This window comes from Talpa occidentalis, unplaced genomic scaffold (genome assembly GCF_014898055.3).
Source record: "Talpa occidentalis isolate TD23 unplaced genomic scaffold, MPIMG_talOcc4v2.1 talOcc4.7, whole genome shotgun sequence".
Classification (NCBI taxonomy): Eukaryota; Metazoa; Chordata; class Mammalia; order Eulipotyphla; family Talpidae; genus Talpa; species Talpa occidentalis.
In genome coordinates, this window is record NW_023605083.1 from 125,265,751 (window position 1) to 125,284,456 (window position 18,706).

Sequence of the window (18,706 nt, forward strand, 5' to 3'; positions counted from 1 at the left end):
TGAACGCATCATTTTCTATTAGGTATGTAAACCAACTTCTTGTTCTTATGGCTACTAAAATATAGTCATAAACTGAAATAATCCACGCACAGACAATATAATGAGTATTTCTTGCATTTTGGAAATTATAGGGGAAATACTATTTTAAGCATTTAAAGTATCTTTGTATTTATGTATAATCAAATACAAATATATCAAAAAAGAATATTTTCTCTATAGCACTTGATTACCTTTTGCTACATAGTCACTCTTTTCTGAATCTAGTGTCTTAGATGAGGTGTCTGCTTTCTTCTCTTTATTTGTACATCGCTTCTGTGATAACAAATGTTTTACTTTATGTTTTTAGAGTTTGTGACTCAATATCATAAGAATTGCTCATACTTAAGACATATTTCTCATGTGTGCCTTACTAAAGGAATATCCTAAAATGTTCTTGATTTTTGGGACACTGTTAGAAAAGAATTCTTAGAAAAGAATATGAATTCTATTCCCAAAGAAAGAAAACTGGGGGCCTCCCTGGTGGCCAAGGGGTTAAGACGCAACCTGTGAAGCTATCCACAGCCTCTGCAGCACGAGTTCGATTCCCTGCTGGCCATGTGGGTTGCTCCAAGGCCGGTGGGGATCGAACCAGCACTGCAGAGACTGCGGACAGCTTCACGGCACTGCGCTCAACCGCCTGCGCCACCAGGGAGGCCCTTAAATTGAGCCTTTTAACCAAGCATTCCTTTATTATTTTATTTTAAATTCCTCTAGTAACAATGAAATATTTAAACTGGCCTTCTGTCATGGCAAGTCTGATATAAAACTGTCCTATTCTTTTAATAAAGAATTTCACCTGAGTAGATACTTCACCAGTGCCTTCATTTCATGCCTGGTTTCTTACAAAGAATGATTACATCTGGGCAATATTCAAAGACTTTGAAAATAACCCAGAATGGGTGTCCTGGCACTATAGTTATTCTCCACCTTTCATTCTCAGGATGTTTAGAAGGAGGTGAAACAAGAGTAGAATGTTCTGTCTTTCTTCTGAGGTCTTTGTTTTGCTTATTAGCTCACCAGATGATTAGATTAGGTGCTTCTACTGGAAGTCAGGGCTTCCCTTTCAACTTGAACCCCAGGCCTACAGATTCTGGCTCTGGGAGGGGGAGGGAGTGTGTAGCCAGCTGGGAAAACTCTCAGCAACTGCAGAAAACCAGGATTTACCATAATGTCTGTTGGCTTCGATGTTGGGATCTGACATCTTCTCATTATTGGAGCTCAGAAGTGGCGCTGCTGGCCTTGAAAGGAAATCAAAAAGGAAAAAAATAGATCACATTTTTGTTGGCTTTAACCCCAAACCAACAAAATAATCAAGGAAAGACCAGGAGAAAACCAGGAAGAGTTTCCAAAATGAGGAAGGCTATTCTCTCGTTTGCAAAATACTGGTTTCAATTCTAAGATTCTTTTGACAAAAATCTTTTGGTTTTTAGAGTAAATATTTTATTTTCCCCCCCCATTATCATCCTTTCTATCCCTTTATCCCTTTCTCCGCCATCCATCTTAACCCCAGAGCCTCAGTTCATGTCTTAGTGTCTGCTAGTTTTTGTAAGCATTTCACTTGGTCAGATCATCTGCTAGGTCAATGTCCACTATTCATCTTTGTCATCTGGAATTGCTTGGAACCCCCTCTTTTTTTTTTTTTTTTTCCTGTAAATGGCTGTTTCATCTTGTGGCTGAATCCCACTCTGTGGACAGACCAGATCTTCTCCCTCCAACTGTCTTTCAAGGACCTAGCTGCTATTAATAGTGCTGCATGCAGGCCTCCCTGGTGGTGCAAGGGGTTAAACACCACATTATGAAGCAATCCACAGCCTCTGCAGCATGAGTTTGATCCCCGGCCAGGGAACAACCCACATGGCGCAGCAGACTTCTCCTGACTTGCCCTCTGCTCCCCTCAGCAGTGTATTTCAGTTAGTCTGCCTGTTCTGCTCCCCACTCTGTCTCTGGTGGATCCTCTCACCCTCCACACCTCTGACCTGTACCCCAGCTCTTACATGCATAAATAAATAAATCATTTTTAAAAATGTTTCCATTATTTAAAAAAAAATTGTGCTGCATGCAAATACTTTTTGCTGTTAAAGTGTCAGAACCAAAGGAACCTTTTATCAGGTGAATCCCAACCCTCTAAATTCCTCATCCCGTGCTACTGTGTCTCCGGGGCAACAGAGCTACCCTGTCCATACTTCCAGATTTTGGATTTCAAGAAACAATAAAAATAACACAACCATTTTTTCAGACTAACTCTATTTTGCCAAGTAAGTACATTTTTTAAATTCCATCTGTTACCATTATAATTTCATAAGAATAGGGGAATTCACAAGTGAACAGTGTAGGAAGGACATGACCTCAGTATACAGCTATTCCTTCCCATGAAAGCAGAGTTGGCAGTCTTCCATTAAGACAAAAATTCACACACACACGCATTCACAAACACATGCAGCTCTACACGATTCACACCCAAGGTCCTTAATTTTTCTTGAATTTTCCAGGAATCACTGAAAATGTTCTAATTCCAAGGACTCCCTAGAGACAAGCCTGTCCATGCTCCCCAGGCAGCCACCCCCTCCACATCCACTGACCTGGACATCTCCACTGGCATCTGCTTGGCTTTAAGAGAGAAAGAGAAAATCCAAAGTCAGTATAAAGTACTCCCGTCCACAACAGACAGGAGCATTCATGTCAACAATATTTGACTTTCTGGAAGATTCAATACCATTAAGGAGAGAAAAGAAAGTCAAACACAGTCCCACTTAATAAACAAACAAAGCAGGTCTCATTACCAAGAAATTTCACACCATTGTCCCTGAAACTTGACATTTTGATTGTTTCCATAAAAAGCAATTTTCCTTCAAGGGATTTGATCGAGATGAAGACATGGGGGCAGGAACCCGATTAGCCTGATAAATGGACAATTGTCTTTTGGATTCAAGACCATTCTGAAAAGGAAAAGCTAAATTGCTCCCTAACTCCATGCTGACCTGGGACCAAGGTCAGGGTCAGCCTTGGGCTGGGGTTTGTTCTGGAGCCTTGCCTCCAGAGGAGTCGTAGTTTCCTGCTCTGCATGAAACCCAGGATCCATCTTCCTCCCAGCTACCCCTCTGGTCCCAGGCAGCAGCATCAGGGGTTGCAACAGAGCCCACCTTATCCCACAAGATGCACTTGCCAAATTTACTGGTGTTGTGCCCTTGACCTTGAGCCTGGTACCTGGGAATTGGTGGCTGATCCTGGTTTTCCTTCTTGTGTGGTTAACCCCAAGCACAGGGTGGAAATCATGGCCCAGCCGACAAATTAATAGGACAATATTCAACATCTGTGAGTGTGTGTGTGTGTGTGTGATGCTCACAGTCTGCTCTCTACCAACTACAGGTCTAGCTGTAGCCAAATCCACAGGAATAGCTTCTTCTGACCACATGTCAATGCAACTTGGCCCCATATCTCTTTCCTGGGTGCACAATTAGAAAAGCGATCACTTTCATTAAGGATTTTTCATTTAGCATTTTTATTGTGGATTTAGCCTGGCTAAATCCAGGAGCCCACCCAGGCCAAAATTTTTGGTCATGGTGACGCCCTCAGGAAAAGTTCTACAGTCACAGTGGGGGCGTCTCCTCAGCCCCACTGGGGTGCAGCTCCAGTGGCTCCTACCCACCCCCCCAGAAACTGCAGCCCATCCGTGGCCTCCCTGGCAAGGCTGCCCTGTCGGGAGAGGGGGGCCCTGCGCTCACCTTTGCCTTTCTTCAGGACATAGTACCTGGCCCCAAGTATCAAGGCGGCAACGATCACACCAATGACAAATACTGCGATGAGAGCTTTCTTCCAGGGGGCAAAAAAGACTAGGAATGAAGTAAACAAGAAATAATATCACCCTTAAGCAACAAATATGACGATTTTCACAGGCCTCATAACCAGCATCTTACCCGGAGCCTCTACCTGAAGGGACTCGTGTCCGTTGCTGGCCCAGACATGGTGGCGTCTGCTAGAATCAGCTTTGGGCTGAAGGACCTCGGGACTGACCAGACTCCTTGGGATGTGTTCAGCTGCCCCCTTGTCTAGGAAACCACCCTCTCCCCACATAGGTGGGCTCCCCTAAAGGATTTCCCTTCTGCATGACCCAATCCCCATGGCTGTAGAGGGTCTATGGGTGAATGTTTGACGCAAAATGGCCTCATTGCTATCTCTCTGCTGAGAATTTGGAATTCAGACTGTGTGAAATTCTTCTAATTCCTTGTTATACTCATTCACCTTCTATTCTGAATTTGAGTAGATTTCTGTCACCTGCACCTGAAGACCCTGGATGTCAGTCTCTTCCTCTTCGGCAAGATGCACTGAACTCCCACCACTTCCTCTGACAAGAGGTGTGCTTTCTGGCCTGACCTCAGAACCCACACTACCTCTCGCCTGTACATCCCCACTCACCTCTGACAGTTAGGATGTTGCTCTGGGGGACATTCTTGGCCCGGTTGGCTCGGTTGAAGGCTGTGCAGTAATACTGTCCCTCGTGCTCCTTGCTAGCCTCTGGCTTGTGCCAAATGGCCTGGGTGTCATTCAAGAAGGTTTCAAAGAAGGGCCTGCCCTCCTCTTCTCTGTAAAACCTGTAGGTGATTGGACCAGACGCTTCATTCACAGAGCACTGAAGTGCAATAGTCTTCCCAGACTCCACCACGTCATCAAACAGGAGAGCGAGCGTGACCTCATCCACCGGGGCTGAAAAACAGGGAAAAGGTTAGCGCCAAGGAAAGAAAAGGGGGACGAGAAGGAATGTCACAGTCCCTGCTTCTGGGCCGGCCCCCTCCATGCTGGCCAAAGAGGCGCTGTGCCCCTTACTCAAGAGACTCCCCTCAGCTATCACTCTTCAAGCTTCCTCCCAGAGTTCCCCACAAGGGCAATGGCAGAGGACCCACAGGGTGGCACTGGATGCCTCCTGTCCTCCTGCCGTCATCAATACGTGCGTGGATGCGAGGGGCGCAGTATAAGAGCTCCAAGGAAAATATCTACCTGGACAATGGTAGATTTCTCTGAGCACAAGCGTCCCATGAGACCACAGCCTGCAGCTCTGATTGCTGCAGTTTCCCCTTGTGACAAAGTCTGCCCACTGGGGCCGGTGCTGGACAAAGGGTCTATGATTCTCAGAGATGGATGTTGGTTCATCCAAAGTAGAAGCAAATGCTGAGCGAGCCCACGTGCTCAGGCTTCCTGAGGGCAGGACACTCTTGTATTTTAGTATTTTGCTTCAGAGGTTCTGAACAGAGATGACATTGGCCACACCGGACACCTTCCAGGCCCTTGGGTCCTGCCACATGTCAAGTTTGTGACCTTTGCACAAATGTCTCCTGCTTCTCTCATCCACTCAACCCCTGGGCCACCCCAAACCTTTGAAAATATGAACTGAAGCCCCCATCCCACATGACTCCTCACAGCACAGCGAGTTAGCAACTTACCTATGACCTTGACCCTAAGAACGTGGCTGACCATCTCTGTGTGGGAATGGCAATTGTCTGCCGAACACTGGTACTCGGCGTCTTTTGTTGGGTTATCTCTGAACACTGCGGGGTCGTTTGAGTTCTGGTCTCGCCTGTCCAAGATGTTACTTGATTTCAAAAGATAATAAAAAATAGGCGAGCTTCCATTTACGGATTGACAACTGACTTCAATGGTTTGTCCTTTAATCACCTCGGACCTGGAGTCATGAAAAATCCTGGGCCTGGAGAGCATTTCTAGAAAGAGAGAGAGAAACCTGAAGGGCATTGAAGGCAGAAGCAAAACATTGAGCCCAAGAGGTTCCTTCTCCAAACTCCTGCTTTCTCATCTCCATGGGAATATAAATGGCTCCTGCTTTGTTTACCATGATCCTTTAAGACGGACAGGTAAAGCACGTGCGTGGTGAGGAGGTAGAGGGAGAGAAAATCCTCCAAACAAACAAGGATGGCACAGATTCAAGAACAGCATCACATCCCCCCAAGTATTGGGTTGTCAAAAAAGTCATAGAAAAAAATACGTCATAACTTTTCCAACAACCCATACCATGTTTATATTTTCATACACCTCCCAGGCACAGACACAGGAAAAGTCTTAAAAAAAAAACAAGCACTCAAACAATATATTTTGTAACAAATTTGCAGAGCCTCACCCTCTTCTGAAAATAAATTGCCTGCCTCAAGAAACACAAACCCTAGCAGGTTGTTATTTAGAAGTTAGCTTCTTTATGTATAAAGTTTAGAAAACGAAACCACCTCCTCCCCAGAACAACAACAAAAAGAACAAGCATGTAATGAGCCACATTTGTCTCTTGAATGATTGCCTTTTATGTTAGATGGCAACAGAGCTGACAAGAGATTAAAATCCTGGTTCATCTGAAGCTGAAATCTTGACTGGAGAAACTCCAGTCATGGGTTAAATCAAAGGCCCACAGTTGAATGATGACAATATGGTGGCCACTTGACCGGAACTCCATTCATTAAGAAGCCCTCGACCAGAAGGGTAGTCCAGGACCCAGCAGCCCCAAGGCGCTAGTGAGAAACACAGATTCACCCCAGCTGCATCCTAACCAGCTTGTGCATGCGCAGTCCAAGCTGAGGAGCGGGGCTCTGAGTGGACTCAGTACCCACAGTCAACCCCCTGGAAGTTCAGGCCCTTCCGGTGAGCCAGGAAAGGATTGAAAACAGCAACTTAGACCTTTAAGCTTAGCACAGACTTAGCAGTGTTTGCTCCTGACCTTTAGAGTGGGCGCCCTGCCAGCAGCCAGAGGCTTGTCAATGCTGAGGCCGCATCACAGGCAGACAGCCACCACAAAACTGTGAGCTTGACCTTGGCCAACTACATTTTCCTGTCTTGCCTCTCTCCTGTGCTCTGAGCAGAAATGCCCACTTGCTTCAGTCAGGTCTTTCCACCTCATTCCTCTCTCTTTCCCTGGAGTGCAAACCCTGCCTCAGTCCCATCGGCCTTCAGACTGGAGAAGGTGAGACCTGGGGATAACGCTCCTTTTCCCCACTCAATCCCGAGACTCTCGAAGCCGGCCAGGGTATACTCACCACACACAGTGATGTTGACCGTGTTGCTCTTCTTGACCACCTTGCCTATGCCTGCTAGGCAGGTGTATGGCCCGCTGTCCGACGCTGAGGCTATCTTTGTGAAATTTTGAGTCTGGGACACAATCATTTCTCCCTTTTGTATGGAGAAGTTGGCTGAAGTTGGCTCTCCTGGCACAGAGCACCACAAACTCAAGATTTCACCTTGGTCCAGCCTTGTGGAGGTAAATTCCAGCTTGGGCTTGGAAAATAGCTCTGGAAAAACAGTGCAGGGGAATGGGATAAGACGTTTCTGGGAACCACCCGCACCCTACTTTGGCCCAGCTGCTTTTGACGGAACTAGCCCTCAACTTCGTGCAGAGAGTTTACCTTTGCTTTTCATATACCTGATATCACCATTACAGAGCCTGGGCACGTTCTTTGCCTGGGATTTCAATGGCAGGGATTCCTGTCTTGTTAATCTAATTTATCTCACAGACATGGATTAGGAAAGTTTTGCAACTTGAATGCAATAAGTAATGATTCATGCATTCACTCATTTTTTCATCCACTCACTTGTTTTATTTCAGGCCAGCTCTGTGCTTGGGCACCTTGGTTGGCACTTGGGAGAGAGCAGTGAAAAAAGATACAGTCCCTGACTTCAGACTATTTATATCTAGTGAGAGATTTAGATGGGGTGTTTGCAGCAGACCCCAGAGAGGGGAGCCTGAATGTAGGTGTGGGGACTCAGGAGAGGCCCCTTGGGGGATGCTATCCAGAAGGAAATTGTCCTAGGCAGGGGGAACAGCATCTGGAGGGCAGCCAGAGGCAGGAGGTTCAAGCAGCTGGAAGTTCAATTGGCCTGGAACATAGCGGAAGTAGAAGAGGAAGAAACGGAGCTCTTGAAGGACCTTGGGAGCACCTTTGGAGTAGAGATTTATCTCAGGGCATTGAGAACCATGGGGAGAGTGAGGTCAGGGGGACACATCAGTGATTGTTGCGAGGGGATCTATGGGAGGAGAATGGATGGGGTTGGTGGGGCTCAGGCTGGAAGCAGGAGGGGCTGTAGTGCAGGCTTGAAGCAGATGACAGCATAGGGTGTGCGGGTGGGAAGAAGTGGCAGCTGCCCACCATCCCTCCAGCACCTCCAGCATCCCTAGAGAGGGATGCAAATGACTCCTTCAGCCTCCTGGGGGCAAGCATTTTGTAAGCTATGAGCTGTATGCCACTTTCAGGGGTTATTAATCTCATAATTTAAGCTGGGTGTCAGCAGGCATAAAGAATGAAATTGACTTTCAAGAAATCGTATCCTCTCCTAATTTAACTATTCCCAGAAATATATCGATATTTCAGAGTTGTGGTGTATGTTTCATTGTCAGCTACAGGGAAGTTACTAATTAACTACTTAACTGAAGCGAAGGCTTGGGCCTCTCATGTGAGCAAATGCACCCTGGCTTCCTTGATGCAAAAGGAAGCAGGAGTCTCTTCTGAAATATCTGCATGTGGAGAAAGGGACTGAGACTCAAAGTTTCTCTTGGGGAACATTCTTAGGCTAGAGATTTGAGAATGCAAGCAGGAGTCAGGGAGTCAAATGCTGCCTGGGGCTCTGAATTGACCTGCCACACAGATTTGAAGGTAAAAATGAACACCGTCATTGTCATCAGTGGAAATCATTTCTATCGTAGTCGGGCTATCACGTCTTTCTGGTTTCCTCCACAGGCATAAAGAAAAACTTCAAATAAAGTGGGATCCCAATAACAGATCTACTTGTCATTAATACAAATTCCTCCCTCTCTCCCTTCCTCCCTCCTGCTTCCTTTCCGCCATACCAGCATTGACTCGTCTGTTTTCACAGCACCATCAAAAACTCTAGGTCAGGAATGGGGGAAAGTAAACAAAGAAATTGCTACAAACTTCTAAAGTGGTTAACAATCTCCACTGGGCAGATACCCCAAAATGTGAAAAAATGGCTTAGGAAAAAAATCCCAAAGTAATCTCATTTAAAATATGCAAACGAAAATGTAAAGCATAGAACCCATTTTCCTGAGGTGGATGCAAGATGGTTTCCAATTAGGATGAAATGTTAGGAAAGACCCTGACTTTATACACAGACTGTCCATAAAGGACAAGATGCAACACCAGCTGGACCCTCACAAGGAGTAGTGGGGGTTGAGGGTCAGTCTTGTTCACTCGTTGAATGGATATCATGGAGCTCCCCAATGGGCCAGGCTCTGTGCTGAGTATCAATGATGTAAGATGAATTAAGCCATAGACTGGCCCTTGAAGAGCTCACACAGAGCGGTGGGGAGAGACCCTCATCATGATGGTGTGTGAAGACAGGGCAGAGTGCAAGGGGGCATGTGAGGACCCTCTGCCTGGGAAGCTGGAGGGAGATTTGGGTCTGATCTTGAAGGATAAGAGATTTTTTTTTTCAGTGGCCAAGAGAAAAAGTGCTCTTGGCAGCATGGGGAAAATGTACATCAATCCACGGTACAATGTTTAACCAAGTGGAAGTGTGGCTGTTATTTTTTTTTAAAGATTTATTTATTTATGCATACAAGAGCTGGGGTACAGGCCAGAGGTGTGGTGGTTGAGAGGATTCGCCAGAGACAGAGTGGGGAACAGAACAGGCAGATTGACCAAAGTACACTGCTGAGGGGAGCAGCGGGCGAGACAGGAGAGTTCTGCTGCGCCATGTGGGTAGCTCCCTGGCTGTCTGGGAATCAAACTTGTGCTGCTGTGGCTGCAGATTGCTTCATAGGTTGCGTCTTAACCCTTGCTCCACCAGGGAGGCCCTGTGGCTGTTATTTTTGAGTTCACTCATGCTTTCTGCCTCCTGACCTGTGTCTGGCATAGTGCTTGGCACAGAGGAGCCATAAATGTGATGGCTAGTAACAGAACCCCTAGCTGACATTCACCGAGTCCTTCCTCGGTATGAGCCTCTGTACAGCAGAGTCACCATGGGCCACTGTAGCAGGCTTCTCGGTGACGCCGTCATTATCCCCATCTCATGAAGTGTGACAAGGAGAAGTTCCATAACTCACCCAAGGTCACTGCTGTAGTGAGTGGCAGGGTTGGAATCAGACCCGCACTCTCAAGCACTACAGCAAAAGGCTTATGCCCTTGGCACTGACATGTGGGCCCCCAGCCCTGCGCCCCTGCCTGCCTCCTTTCATTCAGACAAGCAGAAGCCTCAGCAACCACTGGCCTCCTGGGTCCCTGCAGTCCCACCCTGCGCGCGCACCCACCGGCAGCAACCCTACCTGTTATGTTGACCACGATGCTGCTGACCTTGGATATGCGGCTGGTTTCGACCTTGCACTTGTAATGGCCACTGTGCTCCACCATGGCCATCACGGAGTAGACGGCTTCGTTGCCTTGCTTGCTGTGGGCCACGATCGTCTTGTCCTTCTGGATTAAGATCTCTGGATTCGCCTGGGTCAGGTGTGTGACCTGGATGGTGCACTTAATCTGGAGCTGATCTCCCTCCGTGATCAGCCCCATGGGTCTGATCTGGAACCTGGGAGTAGTGAAGGATTCTGCAAGCAGAGGACAAGCTGGTTGGATTCAGGTCCAGACCTGGACAGGGGGAGAAGGGCTTCCTCCCATCTCTGCTGTTTTTGTGGTCAACCACTGTTTATCCTTTTTGATTAAAAAAATTCAAACTATCCTCTCAAAACCTTTGTTTAGGCTGATCTGAGGCTCATGCCCTTCTTGTTCGTTCTTCAGCCTCTTTTACTGCAATTCTCCTACTTGAAGTTCTCAAGGCCAAACCACCGCCTCTAGATCTCATCTAGAACCTTCTTCAAGTGACCCCAGAAACAACCCCAGCAGCTAGAAACAGATGCTTCTCATGCCTACCAAGGGGACTTTCATGGAACGATGGTATTGCAGTGTAAATATTTCAACTTTCAAAAGTGACAATGATGTAAACTGTGTGGCTTCATGGAGATGCATATTTAAATAACCACATGCCCCAACAAAGTGATTTCTAGTCTATTCAATTTTTTTTTTAATATTGGCCATGATTGGGCCTCCCGGTGGCGCAGCGGTTGAGCGCTGGGTTGCGAAGCTGCCCGCGGCCTCTGCGGCGCCGGTTCGATCCCCGGCTGCTCCCCGGCCACCAGAGGAGGGTCCCACATGGCGCGCAGACCTCTCCTGCCGCCCGCTGCTCCCCTCAGCAGTGTACTTCGGTCCTTCTGCCTGCTCTGCTCCCCGCTCTGGCTCTGGTGAATTCTCTCACCCTCCCGCGCTTCTGACTGTACCCAGTGCATGTATAAACAAAACAAACAAACAAACAAATAAATAAATAAAACATGCCTCTATTAAAAAAAATGTAAAAAAAAAAATATTGGCCATGATTGACTAAATTGATTTCATGAATCAAGCAGTTTGAAATACACTGTTTTAATAAAATATCAGAATCAGATAGGAGGGTGTGGAATCTTCGGGAAATGGTGAGGTAGACCTTCACCCCCACGAAAAAAAATAGCAAAGTATATACACAGACTACAAGGAAGTAAAATACAGATTGGGGTGTTAAAAAAAACAAAAATGATGTAATATTTTAATATTCACTAGTTGCTTTTTTTTTTAAAGATTTATTTATTTATTCAAATAAGCACTGGGTACAGTCAGAAGTGCGGGAGGGTGAGAGAATTCACCAGAGCCAGAGCGGGGAACAAAACAGGCAGACTGACGAAGTACACTGCTGAGTGGAGCAGTGGGAGCGACTTTAATATTAATATTCACTAGTTTTTTACTGTAAAGTCATTTAAATTCAAAATTTTAAAAAATACCATTTAAAAAAACAGCCTGCTTTCCTGAGTAAAAATAGAAAAAAAAAAAGAAAGGCAGAGAACAAGTGCCCTCTGGGGCAGCTTAAAACTAACTGAAAGGTTTTTCTTACCCCCAAGTGAACTCTGGAGATGCACCAGAGATTTTAATGTAGGTCAGGGGGGAGGGAGATGTAAATTGTGGAAATAGTAAGAGAAAACAAGTGCATTTTTTTTTTCTTTAAAAACCTTAGAGGTGGGCCTTCCTGGTGGCACAGGAATTAGAGCCTCAGTGCTGTCAAGCTTCCCAGCCACTGTGGCATGAGTTCGATCCCCAGCCAGAGAACTGACCCACATGGCGCAGCAGACCTCTTCTGTCTCACCCACTGCTCCCCTCAGCAGTGTATTTCAGTCAGCCTGCCTGTCCTGTTCCCCACTCTGTCTCTGGTGAATCCTCTCACCCCCTGCACCTCTGGCCTACACCCCAGTTCTTGCATGCATAAATAAATAAGAACAAATCTTTAAAAAAAAATAAAAACCTTAGTAGGTGGAAGAACTTTAGGAGTGAATCACAAATCTGAAAATCATAAAGAAAAAAAGATGCGTGAATTTGATTCACTAAAGATTTAAAAAATTCTGCCGGGAAAACTTACCATAAAATAAGGGCAAGTGACATACTTGGGGAAATATGGGTGCATTACCTGCCAAAGAACTAATTATTTTACTTTATAAAAGGCTCAAACAAATCAGTCAAAAACAGTAAAAATGGACAAAGTGTATATAAACATGCAGTTTATAGGAGGGCAGGGAATGTACTAGACCAATTAGCATAAAGAACATCCATAATCTTTCTAAAGAAATGCAAATCACAGTTGCAGGAATATATCACTGTGCTTCAATTAGATTCACAAAAATAATAAAATGTTTGTGTACCGGTGTTAGCTCAATTAAAAAAGGCATATTCAAGCACACAAATTAATAATAATAAAATGCTACTAATGCCCCATGTTTGTTTAAGTATGTGGAAAAATAAATATTGGCATAATTTTCCACGGAAACCTTCAATTATTTTGAAGAAGACTTTGGCAATATCCATTGTATTGAAAATGCAGAAAGCATTTGAATCAGCAAATGACTGTTAGGAATAGATCCCATAAATAATAATAATAAAATACTTGCAAAAGTGCACATAACTACTAGTCTGTCCATTGCAAGATTGTTTTTACAGTAAACAAACGAACAAACAAACAAAAACCCCAGGAAAACAACTAAATGTCCAGCCATAGAAAATTAGGTAAACAATTTAGGGTAGTTCTTTAAGAGGATTTTGAGTTGCCACTAAAATGGTGTAGAGCTATATCTTTATTTTTCCATATGGACAAGAATCCACAAAATGTTGTTAAGTTAGGAGAAATAAGAGTATGCTTGATAGGTGCTTTTTTTTTGATAGAAGCAATGAAAACAATCACTGTGCATGCATGAATGTCTAACTACTCTTGTAGTTTTCTGTGGTAAGTGGTACTATGATCACCTTATACTTTATAGCATGTCCTGAAAATTTTACACATACCATGCATTTATTATGATCAGAAATAGATCATTACCTATTACAGATAAATAAATGATATACATAATATTCCTATTATGTCATGCATATTGTAAATTATGTATATATAGTGTGTACTATGTATTATGTGTATATGTATGTAGGATCACATGTTGTGTATGTAAGTTTGTATACATATATCCATACCCAATGGGCAGGGGTAAAGCAAGCTGCTGAAAGCAGAGGGTCATCTATGACAAACTTTAGGGCTCCTATTATCCCAGGAGATAATGAGGCCACCTGAATTATCCCCTGACCCTTCCCAGCTTCACAAGTCCTTCCCCCACAGGTGACAGGGAACTGCTGTTACCTGCCCTGGAGCTCTGCTTGTCTTGGGCACACGCACAGAGGGGGCGCCCCTCACCAAATGTGGGAGGCAAAGACTGAAGACCTGTGTCCCCCCCCTCTCCCAGTACTCTCCAGTCCCCACCGTTTGGTGTCTGACCTGCATGGCTTAAAGCTTTGGTTTCCAAACTGCAGGTCCCACAGTATCACTCCAGGGAGTCTTGGCCGGTGTTTGAAAGTATAGAATCGAATTGAATTGAATCGAATCGAATTGAATAAAATAGAATAGAACAGAGCGCATCATACATTAAGGTTAGGTATTCTTTGTGAAACTTCTGTTTAGGGAATTTGTAAATATATTTTGATGCATATTTATATATGTATACATTTTACGCATATATATTTCATATATACATATGCACACATATGTGTATATACAAGTACATATATATACAAATATATACAAGTACATATATATACACAAATGTGTATGTATGTGTGTATATACATATATACACACATATATACATATACACACACACACATATATATAATATATATATATATATATATATATAAACTGTATTGCAAAGAAAAGGTTTGAAAAGTAGAAGTCATTAAGAATAATCCTGAGAACACAGCCCAACCAGAGGCTCCACCCCCATCCCGTTCTGGGCCCTTCCTCCCCTGCTAAACCAGCCAAGCAAAAAGAATGATAAAAATAAAAGCAGGACTCTGACCCCTCACAGTGACCATTTCACTCCTGACAGTCTGCGAGGACTCCACGTGGGTCCCAGAAAAGATGCTAGCTTGACAGTGGAAAAAGATAATGTGGTCCTGTTCTTCCACTGCGAATTCCATCATCACAAAATTTTGGTTCCGAGAAGTCTTTTCTCTTCTTTGCTTGGCTTCTTTGACATCAAGCTTAAATTTTTCAATGGCGAAATGGATGGGAGGCCTTTCCTCAGGGACAGAGCAATTGACCTTCACGAGCCCGCCTTCTATGGCCTCCTTCTTGTCCAGGGTCACTTGAGGACTTGGCACTCCTTTGGAGGGAAGAGAAAGTCTATTAGCATCGGTTTGATCTAGCAGCAGGAGTTTCCCTCAGCTGAGTCATGGTGCTTGGAAGATTCTTTTGTTATGTTTCAGAACACCCAGCCTGCCAGGCAATGATTGACCTTTGTACCTAGAACCTTGGTTCAGGCGTTTTGAGACATACAAACTATCTTTAAGATGAGGTTGGTGCTTTCAATGTTTATAATACCCATGTGAGCTAGCGTTAAAATAAAAGCAAATTGCCAGTATTTATTACTATTACTGTCATTGTTGTCATTTACTGAATGACAGCCACAAACTTCGTCACTATATATCCATGACTCCATGTAATTCTCCTAACAACCCTCCTGCGTCAGCAAGCCAGAGAGATTTTATGCTCATTTTACAGACGAAGCTCAATCCCAGAAAGATTCAAGACCCATCCAGCAGCTCATAGTCAACAAGCCCTGTGGCTGCTGACAGTTGACCCCAAGTCTGTCTGACTCCAAAGCCAGAGTTTGGGGTGGGAGAGTGGGGACAGAGGAGGAGTGCATGTTCCCCCAGTTCACTGAGCAAAGGTGAAAATAACCAAGCAGTGTCTGAAAAGAAGTCCCGGGGTCTGATCTTGGAGGAGGGGTATCATATAGAGATGAGGTGGAATGGGGGCTCAGACATATTGGGGTACATGTGTGTGGGGAATTGCTTGTGGTGAGGAATGTGAGTGGCTTTTCAGGAAGGCCTTTTAGAGCAGAGAAAGGGCTGGAGGGGCCAGTGCATCAGGTGAAGAGATCAGGTTGGAGAGAACCTGGCTGGGAGCAGATACGCAGGTCCGTGGTTGAGCCAAGAAGCTTCAGCCCAGAGTCAGACAGCTCAGCCTGCCTCTCCCTTGACGTGCCACTTCACCCCGTCACTGACAGCTCTGAGGAAGCTTGTTCAACCCAGTTAGTTCAGAGAAGGAGGTGTCCTCTTGGGAAGGAGACCTGGCTGCATTCACACCACTGTTGTCACCTGTCAGGTGCCCTGCCTGGTTCAGAGGAAGGACTTGGTCAATGTCTAATAAATGAATGAAGTGCCCTTTATCGACCACGAAGACCCATCCTATTAATCAAGAGGCAGAGAGACCAATGTTAGGATCAATTAAATGTTGGTTCTAACTCTGGCTTTGCCTTTGATGAATCCCAAGTCTGGCACATGCCACTCAAGTTCCTGAGCCCCAGTGGCCATGCCAGGAACGGGCAGGAGCCACGTTTTTCTCCCAGTGATACTGCCGGGGTTAAATGCAAAGTGTATAAAGCACTTATAACTGTTTATTTCCTCCTACATGGGAGTTCTTCTTACTGGAAGTAAAAATTAACAATTTTAATGACTTCCGATCACAGAAGTGACCATAAAAATGCAAAAATGACCATGGTGGCAGCTGTTGTCAAGGAAGTTCGGGGCAGAATCCATTAAATTGTCCATTTAATTGTCCAAGTTTTAAGAAAAATTACCCTAAGCTTCCAAAGGCCGCCAGCACATTTCTTTTCAAAACTCATTTTACAAATTTGCAATCTGCCCATCTTTCCTCGTCACTAACATCAATGTCCAGGCCTCTGTTCCTCCCCTGCTCTCAGCAAAGATGGGGAAGGATGGGCCTGAATCCCTGTGGCTGCTGCTTCTGGTGATACAAAGAGATGACCAGCCAGTCATGCCCCCCAAGTGTCCACAGGACCCCCAGGAGGAGTTGGCCTGGAGCCGGATGCAGCCACATGCTTCCCCGGGAGCCTCAAAGACTGACAAGAAAGTGGTCAGAGAGTCTAGGCTAGTGAATGGAAAATGACCCCAGCACTTGCCTGCTGGGTCTGCCATCTCCCGTGTGTCAAAAGGGTTACTCTCTCCCCTAAGGATGGCCTGAGCCGAGCATGGGTGGGCCATTCATTCATTCATTCGGTACCTGGTACTGAACATGCTTTACTTGCTGTCCTGTTTCATCCTCAAAACAAAAAACCTTCAAGGGCATTCAGAGTCACCTGGTTGTCTCTGTCTGAGAGACAGGAGGAAATGAAGACCCCAAGAGGCTCAAGAACTGGGTGCTCTGCTGGGATCCCAACCCCTTTCTCAGCCTCTACCTCTCCCTCTTTTGCTACCTCCAATTAATCAGACCTTGCCCCACTCATCATCATGCAAACCTGACACCTCTTCTGTCTCTGGCCCTAAAGTCCCTTCTTCTAGGAGGCTGTCCTAACTTCTCCAGGAAGCACTGTGTCCTCCCTCTCTTGTGCTCCTAAGGCACTCAGATCACATGAGTATGGGGCCACAATTATTTATTGAAATGCTCTCTTCCCTACCAGGCTGCAACTGCCTCCAGAGCTGGGACCTCCTGGATGCATTTCACCACCAGCCCTTGGTTTCCCCCTGCTTCGCAACTTTAGGTAATGCTGCTTGAGGAATTAAACCAATGAATGGATGGATGCAACCCTTTATCTCTGAACACCCATTTCCTGCAATGATTCCCCTCTTGCTTTTCCATCCCTCTCCATTGCTACCTGCCCTTTATAGCTGTTAACTTTGTTCCACAATCATTTATGGAGGGCATCCTTTAAGCCAGAATCTTTCTTGGAGATACAAAAAAAAAATCTTTCCTCATGATCTGACAGTCCAGAAGAGCAAACAGATGTGTTAGATATCGTTGCAGTGTGGGGTGAAATAGTAACTGCCACCGATTGGGAAGTGATCGTGTGCTGGAAATCACACTAAGCACTCCACCGGCACCATCTCTTTTCATCCTCTCAGTAACGATCTGGGTGTCGTTGTTATCTTCCCTTCACTGGTGAGAATGTCAGTGTAAAGGGATTTGCTCAGATTAACCCGGGCAAAGGACTGCAGAAATCAGGGTCAAAGCTGAGCCATATAGACCAGTGAACACAGAGAGAGCAAAAGAGCTGGAAGGCCTGGGACCCTGGGGGCGATCCACTTGTTTGGGAAAGCGTATGAGATCTCTGAGTTGAGTCTTGAAAGAGAAATTGTTCATGAGAAGATGAGATGAAGATGAGAGGAAGAAGGGGTCTCCCTGGAGAGGGACTAGTGTGTGCAAGGGCATGGAAGAGAGAAAAGTGCCGACATGGAAGAGGAAAATGCTAGGCAGGTGAGCAACAAGAATGATGCAGGTACATCCGTTGTGAACTATGCACTCAATTCCCGTTCTTGCTCCTGCGGGTGCTAACAGGTCATCGGCTTGAGTTACATTAAGTTCCAGGGACTCACCTCTCACGAACACCGAGTTCTCTGCAGAGGTCTTCTCCTTGTTGTTCAGAATCACAGTGCATTTGTAGGTCCCTGAGTCATAGGCTCGGGCTTGGGGAACAGAAAAACTCTCTGCGTTCTTCATGGTGGAGATGTTGTAAAAAAGCACATCATTCTTATAGAACAGCATGTGATGCTGAGACTTGACATGGTAGGTGGTGCTGACATCCACATTGCACTGCAGGGTCAGGTTCTCCCCATTTTGCACCTCATTCTGCGGCAGGATATCCATTTGGATGCTGTTGATGGTGAAAGCTACGTGCCAGAGGGAAAGAGTTCAAACATACCTGTTATCTCAGAAACAACATCACTCTGATGACCTTCCTCACATTGGATGGTCATTATCACATCCTGTGCACTATTGTATCCAAAGCTCCCAAAGGCTTACAGGGTCCGGTGGGTAAGACTGCGTGTAGTGGCTCAAGCCTGGGGCAGTTGGTACTAAGTTACTCATATTCCCTCCAAGACCAGGTGGCAGTCTGCAGAGTGTGACAAATAAAACCTGACTATAAGATATATCAAGCTGTGAGCTGCCCCATCATGGCCCCCGGGGGGGAGTGGAGGACACAGAATTCAAACAGACAAATATCCACGTCCTGGTTCATCGCTGGCTGACCTTGTGTGATGACCTCTCTGAGCTCAGTTTTCTCAGCTGTAAGATGGGGCAGCAATCGCTACTTATT

General features: G+C 45.5%; 1 protein-coding gene across 1 annotated transcript in view; it reads right to left on the bottom strand.

Moving 5' to 3' along the window:
* Positions 1 to 18,706, bottom strand: part of PECAM1 (platelet and endothelial cell adhesion molecule 1) — a 54,265-nt gene that overhangs the window by 25,462 nt on the left and 10,097 nt on the right. The window contains exons 3-11 of the mRNA XM_037492268.2: positions 17,985 to 18,278; positions 14,447 to 14,752; positions 10,304 to 10,579; positions 7,065 to 7,316; positions 5,475 to 5,750; positions 4,453 to 4,740; positions 3,762 to 3,869; positions 2,619 to 2,646; positions 1,204 to 1,277 (exon numbers count right to left, since the gene is read on the bottom strand). Coding sequence (XP_037348165.1) covers positions 1,204 to 1,277; positions 2,619 to 2,646; positions 3,762 to 3,869; positions 4,453 to 4,740; positions 5,475 to 5,750; positions 7,065 to 7,316; positions 10,304 to 10,579; positions 14,447 to 14,752; positions 17,985 to 18,278 — 1,902 coding nt within the window. The remainder of the gene's footprint in view (positions 1 to 1,203; positions 1,278 to 2,618; positions 2,647 to 3,761; positions 3,870 to 4,452; positions 4,741 to 5,474; positions 5,751 to 7,064; positions 7,317 to 10,303; positions 10,580 to 14,446; positions 14,753 to 17,984; positions 18,279 to 18,706) is intronic.